Source organism: Chrysemys picta, chromosome 9, assembly GCF_011386835.1.
Source record: "Chrysemys picta bellii isolate R12L10 chromosome 9, ASM1138683v2, whole genome shotgun sequence".
NCBI lineage: Eukaryota > Metazoa > Chordata > Testudines > Emydidae > Chrysemys > Chrysemys picta.
The window spans coordinates 19,123,512-19,141,696 of NC_088799.1; the positions used below are offsets into that span (position 1 = coordinate 19,123,512).

Consider the following 18,185-nt stretch of genomic DNA (forward strand, 5'->3'; position numbering starts at 1 on the left):
TGCAGTTATAATTAGTGATGTTATTTGAATTCTCTAATCACAGATTTGTTCTCTAGGGAAAAAGAAATGAGAAATAATTATAGAACCAAAACCACATACTGTACTGAAACAGTATTCTTTGTATGCTTTAAGCCCCTTTATGCTCTGTTCACAGATGATATTATCATTACACCAAACAAAAACAATTTAGTCCTATCAGGCCCAACTCTTGCTACTCAACCTGGAAAGAATGAAAGAAGTTAAGGGAAAAGTCTGTACCATTCCTTGTCACCTTCACATCACCTACAGTGTTGTCAATAGGGTTGATAAGATTGTCCAACATACCATAAGGCATTCGCTTCCATCTCCTACAGATTCTGAAGAGCAACACATTCTCTAACTTTATCCATATTGTGCCCTCATGCAGAACCTTAATAGTAGCCTCATATTCCCTGTATCCAGGCATCTGGCTGTCACAGAGTACATTCATTTGGAAAATTATTCTTCCTTAACATTGCTAAGATCTCTGTTAAGGTTTTTTGTAAGAGCAGAAGTTGGATGAAGTCCACAGTAGGTCATATCCTGGTATGGGCCACCATTTGTAATGATACCCTTTTTCAAGTAGTCTGCAAGGATGGAACCCACGTCTCCTGATCTAAACGTATGAGCCTCTACTTTTTGAATTAAAGGACCAAGCACATTATCTTAGAGAAAGTAGCAAACTCATAAACCTCTATATGTGGTCACTAGCGGATGCGTCTTTTTTTAAAAACACATTGTGTGTTCTTAACTCAATTTACACTCTGTTGGTGGCCAGTGGTTTACTTCCACCTAATGTGTGGAAACTACAAACTGCCCTATCTTTCCTATGAGTTTATCTAATATTAGTTAACTTGAATTAGATAATCCGAGTTAAGAACACATCATATTCTCCAAGGGCAGACAAGGCCTATAGTCAGACAAATAGCTATTGATGTTAGCACTTCTTCTGGGCAGGGAAGTTTATCCCAGATGTCATAGGGCTACAGCAGTTCATCTCCATTTATGTACAGCCCCCACTCATAACAATTCAGTTTATTTACAGGATTGAATTCTTGATTTCAGGAACTAACAGCATAAACTACGGCTTAAGTTAAAGGACCATAACATTTTTCCACAATGTCTAGAATGACAATTCTGACGCTACTGTTGCACCGTACCATTCTGTTTTCATGGCATTCTCCCTGCATGATATAAAGCTCCAATTTATATATCTCTTTACTTAACTTTATTAGCTGCTGTATAAGAACATTGTAAAAATATGTACATAGAAAATGGTGCTTCCTTCAAATCTTAAATTGTGCCTCTATATAAATATTTTGAGTCAACTTCTTCCTGGTACAAATCCACTAAATTTATAATATGGATGAATATATAGCACATACTGATGAATCTAGCCCAATGTCTTTGCTTTAAAATACAGCCTTATTTTGCCTTATTACTTTTGTTAAAGCCAGCATTCTCTTACTTTGACTGTTGTGTTTTAAATATTAGTTAGGCAAACTAATTCAGAAAAAAATAAGAACCCCAGATGATACCATTTGAAGCTAATCCAGTCTGAATCAGACTTTGACTTCTAAAATAATTTCTAACCTTTTTTGTGTCTTGTTTTCACTTATTGCAGGATGTACAGTATACAGACATTGATTACATGGACCGGAAGTTAGACTTTACTCTCAGCCCAAACTTTTCTGGACTTCCTGCTCTGGTTAATCGAATAAAAGAAGAAGGAATGAGATTCATCGCTATTCTGGTCAGTAGTTTGGTACTTTTTTCTTCACTTAGTATACTTATAGATAGTGAAATACCATAATTCACTTATTGAATTAAATAATGTACAGTTAAAATAACTGCAAAACTGGATTCTCTCTGTATTTTAGGACCCACCTATTTCGGGCAATGAGACAAATCCTTATCCAGCTTTCACAAGAGGTGTGCAGGATGATGTCTTCATCAAATGGCCTAACAGCACTGAGATTGTCTGGGCAAAGGTACTGTTGTGAGAACTACAGTTTAAAAATGAGGAGTGGATTTCAAAGGCAAAAATGACTGTTCTGAATAAATTGTGTTTTTTTTTAATTGAGGACTTTCTTATGTGGATTCCTCAGGCTTTGCCTGCCATCCCTCTTGTTTAGTGTGTCTGTGATACCTCTGGGAGAGGTAATAGTGAGATGGTTTAGACTGTAGTGCTATCACTATAACAATGATATTCAGCTGTATCTCTTATCTTAGGGGAGGGGTGTACATGTGCATAGAAGGAATTTATTTTGTGCAGTGCTAAATGTACGTACACTGCAAAACATGTAATATTTTCTTTGCAGTTGTGAGTGCACTGTGACCTGCAAAGAGTACATTTTAAAAGCTGTAGTAGGTCTCAGAAACTACATAAAAATCAATTCAGTGTAGCTTAATTTCTTTTCTTCCCTCCTTTCTCTTTAGGTTTGGCCAGATTATCCTAATGTAGTAGTTAATGAGTCTCTAGATTTAGAAACACAGATCGAGGTATGTATGCTTAACTTTTCTACCAATGTTCCCTTCAGTCCCCTCTCTCTCACAGTCTCTTCACCTCAGCCTACTCTACTTTCTTTCCTTCTTCTCCTCCCCTCCTCCCCCCCCGATGATTACTGTGAATTCTGGTCGCCTCAAGGTATCAGTGTACGATAGATATATTTAGTGGCATTGTATATGTATAGTTGGGATTCTTTCTTCCAATGTGCATTACTTTCCAAAGCTGAATTTCATCTGTCATTTTGTTGTCCAGTCACCCAGTTTTGTGAGCTCCTTTTATAACTCCTCGGTCTCCTTTGGACTTAACTATCTTGAATAATTCTATATTGTATGCAAGCTTTGCCATTTCACTGTTCATCACCTTTTACAGTTCATTAATGAATTTGTTGAACAGCATAGGTCCCAGTACAGACTCTTGTGGTCTCTGCTGTTCACCTCTTTCCATTGTGAAAACTTACTTTATTCCAACCCTTTGTTTGCTATCTTTCAATCAGTTATTGGTCCATGAAAGGACCTTCTCTCTTATCCCATGACTATTTAGTTTGCTTAAAAGCCTTTGGTGAGGGACCTTGTCAAAGGGTTTCTGAAAATCCAAGTACACTATATTGACTGGATCATCATTATCCACATGCTTGTTGAACCCCTTTAAGAATTCTAATGGAATGGTGAGGCATGGGTTACTTTTACAAAAGACTCTTCCCCCAAAAATTATCTTGATCCAGATTCGTTGCCCCAAAAGAATAGCTTTATTGTGGGTATCTCCCCCACCTCCTCTGCAGTGAAAACTGATGCAAATAGTTCGTTTAGCTTCTCTGCAATGGCCTTGTCTTCCTTGACACCTTTGCGATCCAATGGTCCCACTGCCTGAATGGCAGGCTTCCTGCTTCTGATGTACTTAAAAAAATCTTATTGTTAATTGTTACGTCTTGAACAAGTTGCTTCTCAAATTATTTCTTGTTTTGCCTTATGATACTCTCTCAATAAATTTGCCAATTTGTTCTCCTTCCTATTTTCCTCACTTGAATTTGACTTTCAAATGTTAAAGGATGCCTTTTTTGCCTCTAATGGCCTCCCTTACTCTGCTGTTTAGCCATGGTGGCATTCTTTTGGTGCTCTTACTGTCTCTTTTTGATTTGGACTATACATTGAGTCTGATGCTTTATTTACCTGAGACTATTTACTTTAGTCTGAGACATGTTTACTTGAACAGTTAACAAAGAATACGTGTTTTAGGATTGAGTTTCATACCACTGTAGGTACATATTAACAATAGATTTCTGTAGTTTAATTACAATCTTAGCCAGTGGTTTAATTTGTTTAGGTTGTTAAATCAGTTGAATACCTTGATATCCAATACCTGTGTCTCTTTTCATATATTGTATTTTACTATTTTAGCTGTACAGAGCTTATGCAGCTTTCCCAGATTTCTTCCGCAATTCTACAGCAGAGTGGTGGCAAAGAGAAATAGTAGAATTCCACACTAATCCAGATAATCCAGAGAAGAGTATAAAATTTGATGGCCTGTGGACTGTAAGGGCATGCTTTTCTTGTTTTGTTTCTTTGTTTAGTAATACACCTTGTAGGACATTTGTTACTGGTGTCATGAAATTCTTACTATTCTAAGAAGGCTTCAGTAACTTTTATGCTACTAAGTAGTTCATTATTTTTAATACCATGTTGACTGCTTCTTCATCTCAATGACTGAGCCCACAATGAGGAAACTTGAGTGTTAGCCTCAGCAAAAACTTCAAACACGATGTATATGTTTAATGCTGTTTGTTTTGGGGATTCTGTGCCTGACGGCCGCATTTCATTATGCTTTCTGTGGGAGTTCAAGGATCGGGTCTGATTTGTGGTGAGCCAGTATGAACAACTGTGGATGAAATGCAAGTTAGCAGGAAGGGAAATCAGAGCACTAGCAAAGTAATCTAACGCCTGCCCCTGCACGGGTATTTCCCAGTTGTGAAATCTTTGTGAGTCAATTTAGTGCTCAAAACAGTTGGGGTTAAAACAAATTGACTTCAACGAGTTATTGTTTAGTTGGGCACTGTGTAAGCTTCCTCCCATCACGATCAGTGCACATCCATCCCTGTGGAAAAGTTAAATTTCAGGTTATGAAATTGCCTAAAATGCAACAGTGTAGACCACATAGACAAATCACGTAATAGCATTAGATGTGATGAGTGTACAATGTATATCCACATACACCAAATGGGCCGTATCAGTCAGCATTGTTTTGACAAATAATGTTCTCTTAACAACTTCTCCCCAAATCACTGCAAAAGATCACCTTGCTTTTTAAATAATTGTAGCCATCCAATGTAAAATAACTGGGTTAATGTATTATGACCATGAGGGAAAACCTGCTGTTAAGAAAATCTGTGTTCCTGCAGTATGTTTTATGCAAATGGCTGATATATGAAATGTTTGGGTTGAGTTTCAAAGTAGTCTAGGGGATTATGACACACACTAGTTTTATTGGAAGATATGTCTAAATTCCCTAGACTCCTTTGAAAATCTCAACTTCAAGAGATTGCAATATGCATGGCTTTCATTTACAGAAAATGTTACTCTGTATCTATTTCCTAAAGAAATATGTCAACACAGAGATTTCTCAGCTTATTAATACAGTACAATAATGATATGCCAATTAGGATAAACACCATCAGTATCATGATACTGTACTTTGACAAGCGGTGAAAAAAAATCTATTACTGTTCTATTCTGTGTTTCTGAATCCAGCACAAATGTCTGTCTGTTAGCTCGTATAAAACAAATTAAGGGGTAGCATTTTGGATGGATCGAGTAAAATATGCAAAGTGGAGCATGTTGAATAGTAAAATGCTTGACTGGTGAAGACAAGCACAGAGTTCAGATTGCAGTGATCTGTGGGGACATTTCAATGGGCATATGGTGCTACTCAGCGTGCATATGGGTAATAGAATTGGAGCTGTGTGAGAAATATGAAACACAAGCAGCTTCTAGGCTTAAAGAGTGCACCCCTCTGCCCTTTGTAGTGATTTCCTCTCTTCCCCATGCTGATTCAGAAATGACACAGATGTACTCCATAGGGAGCTATACAGCCACGTCCATAGCTTCTCAGCCAGGAGCCTGAGAAGTAGGGGCCTTTAGTGTATGGAAATAAATTGCAAGTTTGGGGGAGCACCCTAATTAATTCAGTCAGAGCTCAGGGAGGCCAACAGCTAGTGGGGAAACAAAATAACATTCGTAATAGCACAGCATTTGTCAGCAGAAGAGTTCTGATGAATTTTCCATTTATTCAATTTGTGTGTATATTTGCTCCCTTGTTTATAAGTAGATGGCATATTTCCCCCTTAGAATTCAAACTGACACAGTTAGGAAACTTTAGTTCATTGAATATCTGAGTAGACATTGGTTCAGGACAAAGTTACTGAATATTTGTGTTCTTTTCTTAAAAAAAAAAAAAAAAATTAGGACATGAATGAACCAGCAAGCTTTATTAATGGAGCAGTTGATGGCTGCCGAGAACCACTTCTAAACAACCCACCTTATATGCCACGTAAGGAATCCTATCTGTAGTTTGCACTCTTATTATCACACACATTGTTATTAAATCATACCCTGTGTCACCCAGCAAGAAAAGATTTGTAAACTAGATCCTTTATTATTAATTATTCTCTGTGGGCCAAAAGAAGAAAGTTTATTTGGTCCAACCTTGCATAAAATATTAAGCATTAACTTATTTTTTCATATTAAAATCCATGCTGCAAGGAAAGGGTTGTAAGCATCAACAATAATCTTTTATTTAAGATTACTTCCTGTGATATACTTTGGGGCTGTAGTTAAAAATCTTAAGGAGAATATGCAAACTAAGGTCCTGATTCCACATAGTAAAATGGCACCTTTGTGGTGAGGACAATGATATGACATGCTCATATCCAAATTGTAATAATATTGTGGCCATGAATTAGTATACAGGAGTGTTGGACATAGATAGTATTTGGAGACAAATTCCCAAAAAATTGGAGGGGCATCATCAAGGGATACATCATGCCATCATTCCAATTGAGGAACTACTATTGCAAAATTGCTGGGAATTCATGGCCCTAAATGTTCTTGCCAAAATACATCAGGACACAGGCAGTTGAAAGAGGGCAGTAGTACAGGAAAAATGGAGGTTTCAAGAGTGAGTGACTTACCTGGTTTCTTGTTGGCATTATGTTTAATGGTTTGACTTTTAATCTCCTCCTCATTAGCTTTGGCAGAAAAGGAAAAAGGGCTGGATCTCGTGACCTTGTGCATGGAAAGTCAACAGTTTCTGCCAGATGGGACCCCTGTGAGGCACTATGACGTACACAGTCTGTATGGATGGTCACAGGCACAACCTACCTACCAGTAAGTCATTTTCACTTTTTTCTTCAAGTGCTGTTGGTGGAGCAAAAAAAAAAAAAAAAAGAGTACCACAAAATATTGGGACTAATTGCGGTTGGGACGCGGGACAAATGCCTAAATATAAAATCGGGACCGATTTTATCGGGACGTCTGGTCACCCTAAATACTACAGAAGTGCAAGCAGTTAGCACTGGTATTATTTCATTGTGTAGTACATAATATAACATTTAAAAAATGTTAGTCTAGTGTGAAAAATATTAAGGGCCAGAGTGTGCCACATGTGGGTGTGCAAGAAATTATGCCCCTTCTTCCACTCAGTCCCAGGACAGTTTGTATCCTTGTGCTCCCAGTGCTTCATCCCAAGAGGGGCTGAGCACTTCACAGGTTTGTTCTGGAGAACTCTGATGCTGATTGCAAAGGCAGCAACCCCAACTCTCTCCCCACTGGCAAGTAGTTCTGATCTAAGTCCTCATCCTGTAAAAATGTATGCACATAAGTAACTTTTCTTGTGCAACTAATTCTTCTTAACTCCATATAACTACTCTCAGTAAAGTTAAACACGTGCATACACAGCTGTAGGATCAAGGCCTCAGAAGCTAAGAACTACATTTTCCATAGAAATGTGGTCTCTCCATTTGATGTCTCCTAATTAGATATTTTATAGAAAGGATTTTTTTCTATGGTTGCCACATCTAATGTGCTTATGTTTGTATTTTTGATATTAGTGCTGTACGCAATGCTACAGGGGAACGTGGAATTGTTATCACCCGATCAACGTATCCCTCTAGTGGACAATGGGCAGGTCACTGGCTTGGTGATAACTATGCAAGATGGGACCAGCTTGAAAAATCTATTATTGGTATGAGGAGTAACTTATTTTAATGGCCCTCAAACTTTAAACCATCACAAAGGAAAAAAGTCTGCTGAAGCACAATGGCTGCACTAGGAGTTAATTTTGTTTTTAGAGCTATTTCTGATATTATCACTATTTTCAATATAGGGAGTAGCCCTGAAGCCTGAATGAACTTCTTAGGATTGCCCAGTGTAGGACATCTCTCCTCATTGATGAATAAGTAACATCTGAGCAACCTTTACACATGTTAAGTTGTATCCAACCTGAGCTATTGTTTTAAACAAAATTAAACATCTTTGTCAGATAAACAAAGACAGCTAAGACTGGCTGTTCAGTTGATGTTACACATATTTAAAAACACATTAATGAAGGTATAACGTAAGGAGCTGAAATATCAAGGATCTCCAAATTACCATGACCAAAAGATCATAGGGCACTCAGAGAGGTGATTAATTAAGATCAACTGCATGAGCTTACCACAGATCTACAGGAAATCACATTTCCTGTGACATACAGCACATGGTTCTATGCCGTATAGTACAAAATCAACATTTGGAAAACCACTACATAACCAGTGGAATGCTGGCTAGTCTCCAGATGCTAACTGATATGCTAACCGTGCTAGGTGGTTTTGTACTGGGAAATGAGAGGGTTTCAGTAAGAGAGGGACAAATCCGTGGAGCTTGAATGGGGATGCAGAACTTCTTTCATTGAGTCATCTGGACACTGGGTGATTGAACCATGCATAAAGAGGCAACAGTATTTTTGCTGAATCACTGTAAGGTTGTATCAAGTGTTTTAGCTGTAATGTAGGGGTGTAACTCCAATCTGTGAAGCTTTCTCAGATATATGGATCTAGAAGCAAAGAGGGATCACATAGATAAGGAAAACCCTAGAACCATTCAAGCTATAAGGGCTTAGGCTGAGGTTTATGTTGTGTTGTCATGTAAACTACTAAGAAAAGCAACTCTCAGTAAGTTTGGATGATATCACAGCAAGAAAGTGGAATTGTGCCATTTTACAGTTTTATATCATGGGGAAGTGGGACCAAGACAGTATCCTTGTCTGTAGTGAATCCCATCTGGCCCCACCTCCCCTGCTAAGAATCCCTCCTCATTTGGCCTGATAGAGAAAGATGCAACTGCAAAGTTTGTCTGATTTATTTTTGGATTTTTTGGCAGGTATAATGGAGTTTGGCCTCTTTGGAATTTCCTATGTAAGTTAAGTTATTAGTTTAAATTCCTATTCTAAATGTTTTTATACCATTCTAGTGATCTACAATATTCAGATCTAATTACCTTTTAAATGCTTTTAGATTGGAGCAGATATCTGTGGCTTCTTCAATGATACAACATATGAAATGTGTGCCCGCTGGATGCAGCTTGGATCATTTTACACCTATTCTAGAAATCATAATGTGATAGGAACTATGGTGAGTTGACGGTTCTCTGTAAATTATATGCCACTGAGATTAGTCAATTCAAATAGCATTAGCTGCAGTTCCTTTCCAAGGTAGTGCTCTGTAATAACGAAAGGATTATTCACCCTAAACTAGGTCCTGATTGAGCATCCATGGAAATCAATGGAAACAATTCCATTGACTTCATTGGGGCTTGGATCAGAACCTAAATTTCAGTGTCCTTTACCACAGTATCAAGCCTGCCGTTTGGCTGTTTGGAAAGGGAGCGGACTTCATGTCCCAGGAAGCCAGCAGAGCAGACTTCAGCTACAACCAGCGTTATTTGGACTTGATTTGGACCCACAAAGATGCATGCTTCACTTTCAGTTTATTGGAGATCTCTAAATGTGCCGGTTTCTAATTGTCTAAAACTTTTGTTTGAACTTTAGTCAATAAAGCCAAATTCTGCTATTGGATGCCCACATGCATTTCCTGTTGGCAGAAAGGTGGACACAAGAGAGATTTTACAATACAAACAGTAGCCCTGTTTTATCTTTATTTTTAGAGGCAAGATCCTGTTTCCTTTGATGAAAAATTTCAAAATATTTCCAGGGACGTACTCAATACAAGATACACACTGTTACCTTATCTCTACACTTTAATGCATGAAGCCCATGTTCTTGGTAGCACTGTAACACGTCCTCTGCTTCACGAGTAAGTATTAAGTGTTTGACAGCAATATTGATACAGAATAACTGAATCATGATGAAGCAGGAGTTCAGTCTTTGCCCAGTCATAAACCTCACACCTGCTTTTTCCCTATGACCTATATGAGGCTATGCATACACCCCTTTCCGTAGCCCTTTGTCCTTCTCTGTTCTGACTGGCCCTTCCCCACCTCTCACTAATTGGAGACACAATAGCAGACAATCTGTCCCTTCCTTTAGGGAAGTGCAATCTAGGTGACATGAACTGAAAAAAGGGAGTTTATCCAGCTAATGATGTTCTTTCAATGGCACGTCAGTAACTTTAACCACATAGAAAAATGGTGTTTCACTTCTGTATGGGGGCCTCAAGCAACTGGAATTGATTGGTGGCATTAACCTGACTGTGTGCCCAGAATTAAAAATAAGACTGAAAAGATTAAGCCGTGATTGACAATGTTTTCATTCTTTTAGGTTTGTGGAAGACAAAAAAACGTGGGATATATACAAACAGTTTTTGTGGGGCCCAGCACTGCTGATTAGCCCTGTATTAAGTGAAGTAAGCATTTCAATATTTATGTTCTTTATGGAATGAACATTTAAAAGGAAGTGTATAAAAACATTGATTTAAGTGTTAATTCTTATTATAAGTGTGCTTTCACATTTCAGGGAGCTACAGAAGTGAATGCTTATATACCCAATGCACGCTGGTATGATTATTACACGGTAAGCAACTTAAGAGTGTTCTTTGTATAATAGACCTTTTTAAAGAATTGGATCCTAGAAAGTTCTGAACACTTCCTTAGAAATACTGTGCACCTTTAATTCCCATCGACATCAATGCCTCTCAGGCCCTAATATTATATTCCAGTTATTTTAAAAGATACTAAACTCTAATTGAGCACCCAAAACTTAGGAAAGGGTCAAATAATTGTGACCACCTAGGACTGGTCAAATATTATTTGTCAGTAGTTGCCATTTTTAATAGAAAACGTTGATTGTTTTCACATGCAACCAGTTCTGCTGTCACCATTTTAAAACGCAACTGCTGAATATATGGAAATGCCAGCATACAGAAAAGCAGAGGTGTTTCAGAGTGACTGTCTGGTTCCCCCTGGATAACAAATCATTTTATTTTGAGTTTCTTCATTACTTTGCCTAATTAACTAGCCTTGATACAATGAGATGTGTGTGTATGTATGCACATTGCATGATAACAGCTAGCTCATGCATCTGGTATATCAGACACAAAGCGTAACTCCCCTTTGTCCTGTGGCTGAAGTGTCACCTCTGAAGTGTCAATATTTTGCAGTTAAAGCACCAGAAAAGTTAAAAAACAAAACAAAACAAAGAAAGCAAAACCAACTTGTAGCCAAAGTATAGTGCTCCTTATGATGTAGCACATGAATCAAATATTTACTTAAAGCTATAGCACAGTTTATTAATATTGCATCACAGATGAATTTGGAAATGGCCATATTTATGGATTTCAGTTAATGTTTCAGTGAGTTAATTGTGTAAAATGATGTGTAGGTGCAGCACTACTTGACTTCACAGGCAGAGGAAAGATGTATTGTACATTTGTAAGCAAAATTGCATTCAACACAATTTTTTATGCCTTCCTACTCAAGAACATCTTCCTTTATAGGGAAAATATCTTGAAGTAAGAGGACAATTACAGACATTGCCAGCACCTCTTGAGCATATCAATCTTCATATCCGGGGCGGTTACATCATCCCCTGGCAAGAACCTGGTCTTAATACCAATCAAAGGTAAATGAAGTAAATTGGAGCATTTCCTTTAAAACAATTTTACAGTAATTTTTGAAAAACAATGCCAATATTTTACTCAATATTAACAATTGTCTACATGGAAATTAGAACTGATCTGTTAATTTGTAGCTTGGAAAGTGAGTGACGTTTATTTACTCAGTTTTTGAGACCTCAGTGACATGGATGAGATTTGTATCTTCTGTAGGACCCTTATTAGCAATAATACAGTAAGAAAAACATATTTGTATGTTTCTTTATTTTACGGTATCTTTTTTTTTTAAAGGCCACACCTAGCACTCCCCTGCTTCCAACCATGTAAATCCCATTGATGTGTAAGGGAGTTGTGCATGTAGAACAAAGGCTGCATGAGCTCCCAGTTTTTGTTCTTTATTGTCTTTCTCCATAATTCTGAGCTTGGAAATTATGGACATGATCCTGCATCCCTTGAGTGAATAATGCTGAAATTCATGAGTAACCCATTGACTTTACTCACGTGTATAAGATTACTCAGATGAACAGGAGTTGACAAGAATTAGTCCTAAATAAGAATCATATTGCTATTTCTTTTTAAGTACACAATGCCTGCTCAATCTGATGATGTAATGGAAAAGTATATTGAGAATGGTGCATATATTTGTAAGTGTGTGTCAGGGAATCCAGAAGTCAACTTCCAGTTGTCACAATATGTACAGCTGTGACTCCAATGAATGTTCTTTCTGGCTTCCTTTTTATTTTTGTAGCCGACAAAACTTTATGGGACTTACTGTTGCTTTGGATGATAACAAGGTCGCTCAAGGTCAGCTTTACTGGGATGACGGAATAAGCATTGGTAAGTGTGATCACTTTTGTTATAATATCAAAGATGGGCTCCACTCCTGCAAGTGACAGCATACAGGTAAAACAGGATCAGGACCAAACTGATTTAAACAGTTAAAAAATTTTAAATTAAGATGTTTGACATATTAGGGGCCATCTCCTCAGAGGTGTCTGAAGGTGGGAGTATAGGTGGCTTTTTTTGCTCCCTCCTTCCAGAAGTTGATTGTTGGCTGTTCCTAACGTGCACCAGTTGGAACAGCCTCCAGGCTATTTGCTGGCCCCAAATGTTCCAAGAACACAAGGTACTCAAGCCACACTCCTTTCTATTCTTTGTATTACCCAGAGTACCAACTGTTCATGGATGGGGGTGCAGGGCCAGAAGTATATAAGTAGCCCTTGGTATATAAACCTAAGGCTAGTTTGTACCCAGCCCTGCATAGATGCCTAAGGCAGGTGAGTGCAAGGAGCTATCCACTCATCAGATATTTCCTATATTTGTACATGACTCTTACATAGTGGACCATGAGGATCCTTTAATATAATTTGAAATAATTGCCAAATATCCCTATGGGCAGTTAGTTGTAAGTATTTCCTTATTTAAAAATCTACAAGCAAGTTTCTTTTGAAAATTTCTGCAGAATTCTAGGTCCGTCAGCTGAAATATTATAGTTCTTCTTCAAGTGATTGCTCCTGTGTATTCCACAGCAGGTGTGCGTGCTCGCCACGTGCACCGGTGCCGGAAGCTTTTCCCTTAGCAGTATCCGTACTGGGGGAGCACCGCAGCGACCCCTGGAGTGATGCCTGTTTATCGCGCTATAAGGGGAGCCACAGACTACCCCCACCCTCAGTTCCTTCTTGCCGCCAGTGAAGGTAGTCGAAACTTTGTGCTCCAGTTCTGCTGCAGCCTTCTCTTCTCAACCTTAGTGGTACCATTCGTGGATTGTTCTTCAGTTGTTAGAGTGGTCTCGGGGCATGCCCAGTGCCCCAGGCTTCAAGTCGTGCGACTCCTGTCGCCGTTCTGTGCCTAGGAGTGACCTGCACACTGAGTGTCTCCGCTGCCTGGGTGAGACTCACATCAATGACCGCTGTAAGATCTGCAGGTCATTCAAACCAAGGACCAAGAAGGAGAGAGACATTAGACTTCGAGCTCTCCTGATGGAGTCGGCATTGGCCCCAACTCCGGCACGCCGAACGGACTTGGTGCCCAGCACCCCATCGTCGGTGCGTAGCAAGGCTCCCTTGACCAGTCGGCGCCGCTTTCTCTCCAAAAAGCAAGGGAAGGGCCCTGCCTCGCAGCGGCTCCGAGACAAGGAAAGAGGGGAGGCTCGTCCTGCGTCGGGCAGCCCTCAGTCCCCCCCGGGCTCAAGGCCTCTGACTCACGTGGAGCGGAGCAGCCCAGTGCCGTCCACACACGCATCCCCACCAGTACGGATGCTGTCGACACTGGAGGCTATGCAGGCTGCGAAGGACATCAGGAGCCAGCCGGTCCCGTGCACGCAGCTCTTTATTGCCTCGGTCGAGCGGGTGAAGGGGCAGCCTATCTTCACCTAGCGGCTTTCCCACTGGATCACTTTGTGCATACACACATGCTATGATCTCGCAGGAGTGCCCCCGCCACCGATCATTAGGGCACACTCAACGAGGGCTCAGGCCTCATCAGCTGCCTACGTCGCCCATATCCCCATCCAAGACATTTGTAGGGTGGCCACTTGGGCCTCAGTTCACACATTTACTTCGCATTACGCGATCGTCTCCCAGTCTAGGGATGACGCCGGGTTCGGCAGGGTGGTACTCCGTCCTGAACTATCGTGAACTCCTATCCACCTCCAACAGACATTGCTTGGAATCACCTACTGTGGAATACACATGAGCAATCACTCGAAGAAAGGACAGTTACCTGTTCCGTAACTGGCATTCTTTGAGATGTGTTGTTCATGTCTATTCCACACCCCGCCCTCCTTCCCCTCTGTCGGAGTTGCCTGGCAAGAAGGAACCAAGGGTGGGGGGAGCCCATGGATCCCCTTATAGCGCAATATACAGGCGCCACTCCAGGGGTCGCTGCAGTGCTCCCCCAGTACGGGTACTGCTAAGGGAAAAACTTCTGGCACCGGTGGCCATGGCGAGCACGCACACCTACTGTGGAATAGACATGAGCAACACATCTCGAAGAACGCCAGTTACAGAACAGGTAACTGTCCTTTCAAACTTGGAACAAATTTGTACACTAATTGCATAACACTAATTAAATATGGTCTTTATAGAAATATGAGAACAGCGAACAGGTGTTATATGATCATTTGATTGTAATGTTTAAACTGAAAACAGCAAACAAAAAGTTCGTAAAGGTATTGGTTTTGTAAAAGTTTAGGTGCATTTTATTTTATTTTTTGGTAATAGAATAGATTTTATTCTACTGATTTTTTTCTTCTTTTATAGACACATATGAAAATGGTAATTATTTCTTAGCAACATTTGCCTCAAGCCAGGTATGTATTTATATATATATATATATATATATATATATATATATAGTCATTTTTAAGTTCTTTTTTTACCTCCCAATGAAAATTTTTCAAGACTCAATAGTTTTATTTAAAATTATATCTACAATCATTCTTTTTACAATCATTTAACTGTTTCCCATTGTACCCATACCATTCATTGCAACATTCCTGCATGTTAATTATATCATAGAAATGTAGGGCTGGAAGGGACCTCGAGAGGTCATCCAGTCCGGCCTCCCATGCTGAGGAAGGACCAAGTTTACTTAAACCATCCCTGACAGGTGTTTGTCTAACCCAGGGGTCGGAACGTTCGGCACGTGGCTCGCCAGGGTAAACACCCTGGCGGGCCGAGCCAGTTTTATTTACTTGCTGACGCGGCAGGTTCAGCCGATCGCGGCCCCCACTGGCCGCGGTTCGCCGTCCCGGGCGAAAGGGGACGGCAAGAAGTGGCGCGGGCGTGCGATGTGCTGGCCGCGGTGTAACTTGTTCTTAAAAACCTCCACAAATGCAGATTCCACAACCTCCTTTGGAAGCCTATTCCAGTACTTATATTAGACTTGTTTTCCTAATATCTACCCAACCTCTCTCTTGCTGCAGATTAAGCTCATTACTTCTTGTCCTACTTTCAGTGGGCATGGAGAACACTTGATCACTGTCCTCTTTATAACAGCCTTTAACCTATTTGAAGACTGTTATCAGGCTCCCACTCCATCTTTTCTCAAGATTAAATAAGCCCAGGTTTTTTTTACCCTTTCCTCATACTTCAGGTTTTCTAAACCTTTTATCATTTTTGTTGCTCTCCTCTGGACTCCCTCCAATTTGTCCACATCTTAAAATGTGGCACCCAGAAACCATACACAGCCGAGGCCTCACCAATGCCAAGTAGAGCAGTTACAGTCACCTTCTGTGTTTTACATATAACAGTCCTGTTAATACGCCACAGAATGATTTAGGCTTTTTGCAACTACATCATGCTGTTGGTTCATATTCAGCTTGTGATCCACTGTTACCCCCAGATCATTTTCAGCGATACTACTGCCTAGCTAGTTATGCCCCATTTTATATTTGTGAGATTGATTCCCCCCCCCTTCCTAAATAGAGTACTTTGCACTTGTCTTCATTGAATTTTATCCTGTTTAATTGAGACCCACTATCCAATTTGTCAAGGTCACCTTGAATCCTAATACTGTCATCAAAAATACTTTCAACCCCTTGAAGCTTGGTGTCATCTGCACATTTTATAAGCATACTCTACACTACATTATCTAAGTCATTAATGAAAATGTTGAATAGCGCTGGTCCCATTAGATGCATCCTCCCAGTTCAACAGCAAACCATTGATGACTACACTTTGAATATGGTCTTTCAAGTTTTGCACCCACATTAGTGTTTCAGCTAGACCGCATTTCCCTAGCTTGCTTGAGAGACTGTCATGGGGGACTGTGTCAGAAGTCTTATTAAAATCATGCTATATTACTTCTACTGCTTCTCTCCATCCACAAGGCCAGCAATTCCATCAAAAAATGAAATTGGGTTGGTTTGGCATGATTTGTTCTTGACAGGTATTGAAGTTAGGCTAGGGTTACCATACGTCCGGATTTTCCCGGACATGTCCGGCTTTTTGGGACTCAAATCCCCATCCGGGGGGAAATCCCAAAAAGCCGAACATGTCCGGGAAAATAGGGAGGTGCTGGGCCGGGGGCTGGCCTGGGGCCGGCAGTGCTGGGCCGGGGGCCGGGGCCGGGGCCGGCAGTGCTGGGCCGGGGGTGCTGGGCCGGGGCCGGCGATGCCGGGCCGGGGGTGCTGGGCCGGGGGCCGGGGCTGGCAGTGCGGGGCCGGGCCAAGCCCGGCGGTGCGGGGCCGGGGGTGCTGGGCCAGGGGCCGGGCCGGGGGCCGGCAGTGCTGGGCCGGGGGCCGGAGGGAGCCGCTCGGTTGGGGGGGGGGCAGACTGGGCCATGCCTCCTCCCCCCCTCCCCCCAGCTTACCTGCTGCCTGCTTCAGGCTTCCCACGCGGGAAGCAGGGGAGGGGGCGGAGTTGGGGCGGGGACTTTGGGGAAGGGGTGGAGTGGGGGCGGGGGCAGGGGCAGGGCTGGGGGCAAGGCCGGGGCCCTGTGGAGTGTCCTCTTTTTGGACACTCAAAATATGGTAATCCTAAATTAGGCTTACTGGTCTATAATTCTCCAGGTCCTCCTTGTTCCCTTTTTAAAAGATAAATACTACATTTTTTCCTTCTCCTGTCCTCTGGGACCTCACCCATCCTCCATGAGTTCTCAAAGATATTTGCTAAGGGTTCCAAGATTACTTCAGTTAGTTTCTTATGTATCCTGCGGTGAATTTTGTCGGCTGTGGTGACTTGAATACATCAATTATCTTGTGATCTGTGCTAGGAAGTTTGGATTAGAACATTCAGAAAGAGCAGTTCAGTCTTGGGAGGAACTGTCCTTTTAGGAAACAAATATTTTATGTTCTCTTTGATCAAACATGATGAAGCCCAGGTGTGATAGGATAAATGGTCCCTAGCCCTCCATCAGACTTCTTCTGGAGTAGCCTTATGAGACTCTGGGTGATCCCAATGGGGAACTTGCACAGTATCTCCTGGTCTTGAAATTCAAAGAATAAAGCTATCAAAGTCAGATAAAGGACAACGAGAATTGCCAAGGATAATACCATGCCTGTCTCCTGTCTTAAACTTCCTTGGGGTCATGAAAAACAACAGTAATATGGTGAATGTGAAGTTTTTGCAAATTGCTTCAGAAACAATACTTTTGTTGTGTGCCTGGAACAATTAACTAAAAAGGCTGCCTCTCCTATAAGGTATTCTTATCACCCGGACACAAAAAATGTTTTACATGTGATGAGCACACTTCATAAAACCAGTGAACAAAAGAAGACTGGAAGGCAACCTTCCACTTTATTAAAGCAACTAGTGAAAAATTATCCAGATGGTAAGGAAAGAAAAGTGAGAAGAGGATAGAATGGAGATGACTTTTATGGCTGAGATACTCAATTCCTTTTTTAATTCTGCCATTAGCCAAGAAAATAAGGACAAGTAAACTTTAGGAATTAATTATGGGATTGTGAACATATCTGTCAGCTCCTGTTTTTGCAGCTTAAATAAGTGTTTGTGCTACAGAGTACTTGAGGGCCAAATCAGAAGTGACATTATTAGATCCTATTCTATTGGCAATTAAATTGTAGTAGGTGTGAATTTGGCCCGTGGTCTCTGGATGCTTGGA

General features: G+C 40.8%; 1 protein-coding gene across 2 annotated transcripts in view; it reads left to right on the forward strand.

Moving 5' to 3' along the window:
- Positions 1-18,185, forward strand: part of SI (sucrase-isomaltase) — a 158,207-nt gene that overhangs the window by 134,648 nt on the left and 5,374 nt on the right. For both annotated transcript variants that reach the window (XM_065557834.1, XM_065557833.1), the window contains exons 55-69: positions 1,643-1,771; positions 1,899-2,009; positions 2,458-2,520; positions 3,922-4,056; positions 5,983-6,067; positions 6,765-6,903; positions 7,626-7,759; positions 8,935-8,969; positions 9,069-9,185; positions 9,718-9,866; positions 10,331-10,415; positions 10,526-10,582; positions 11,505-11,629; positions 12,370-12,458; positions 14,882-14,931. In XM_065557834.1, the coding sequence (XP_065413906.1) occupies positions 1,643-1,771; positions 1,899-2,009; positions 2,458-2,520; positions 3,922-4,056; positions 5,983-6,067; positions 6,765-6,903; positions 7,626-7,759; positions 8,935-8,969; positions 9,069-9,185; positions 9,718-9,866; positions 10,331-10,415; positions 10,526-10,582; positions 11,505-11,629; positions 12,370-12,458; positions 14,882-14,931 (1,503 nt within the window). The remainder of the gene's footprint in view (positions 1-1,642; positions 1,772-1,898; positions 2,010-2,457; positions 2,521-3,921; positions 4,057-5,982; positions 6,068-6,764; positions 6,904-7,625; positions 7,760-8,934; positions 8,970-9,068; positions 9,186-9,717; positions 9,867-10,330; positions 10,416-10,525; positions 10,583-11,504; positions 11,630-12,369; positions 12,459-14,881; positions 14,932-18,185) is intronic.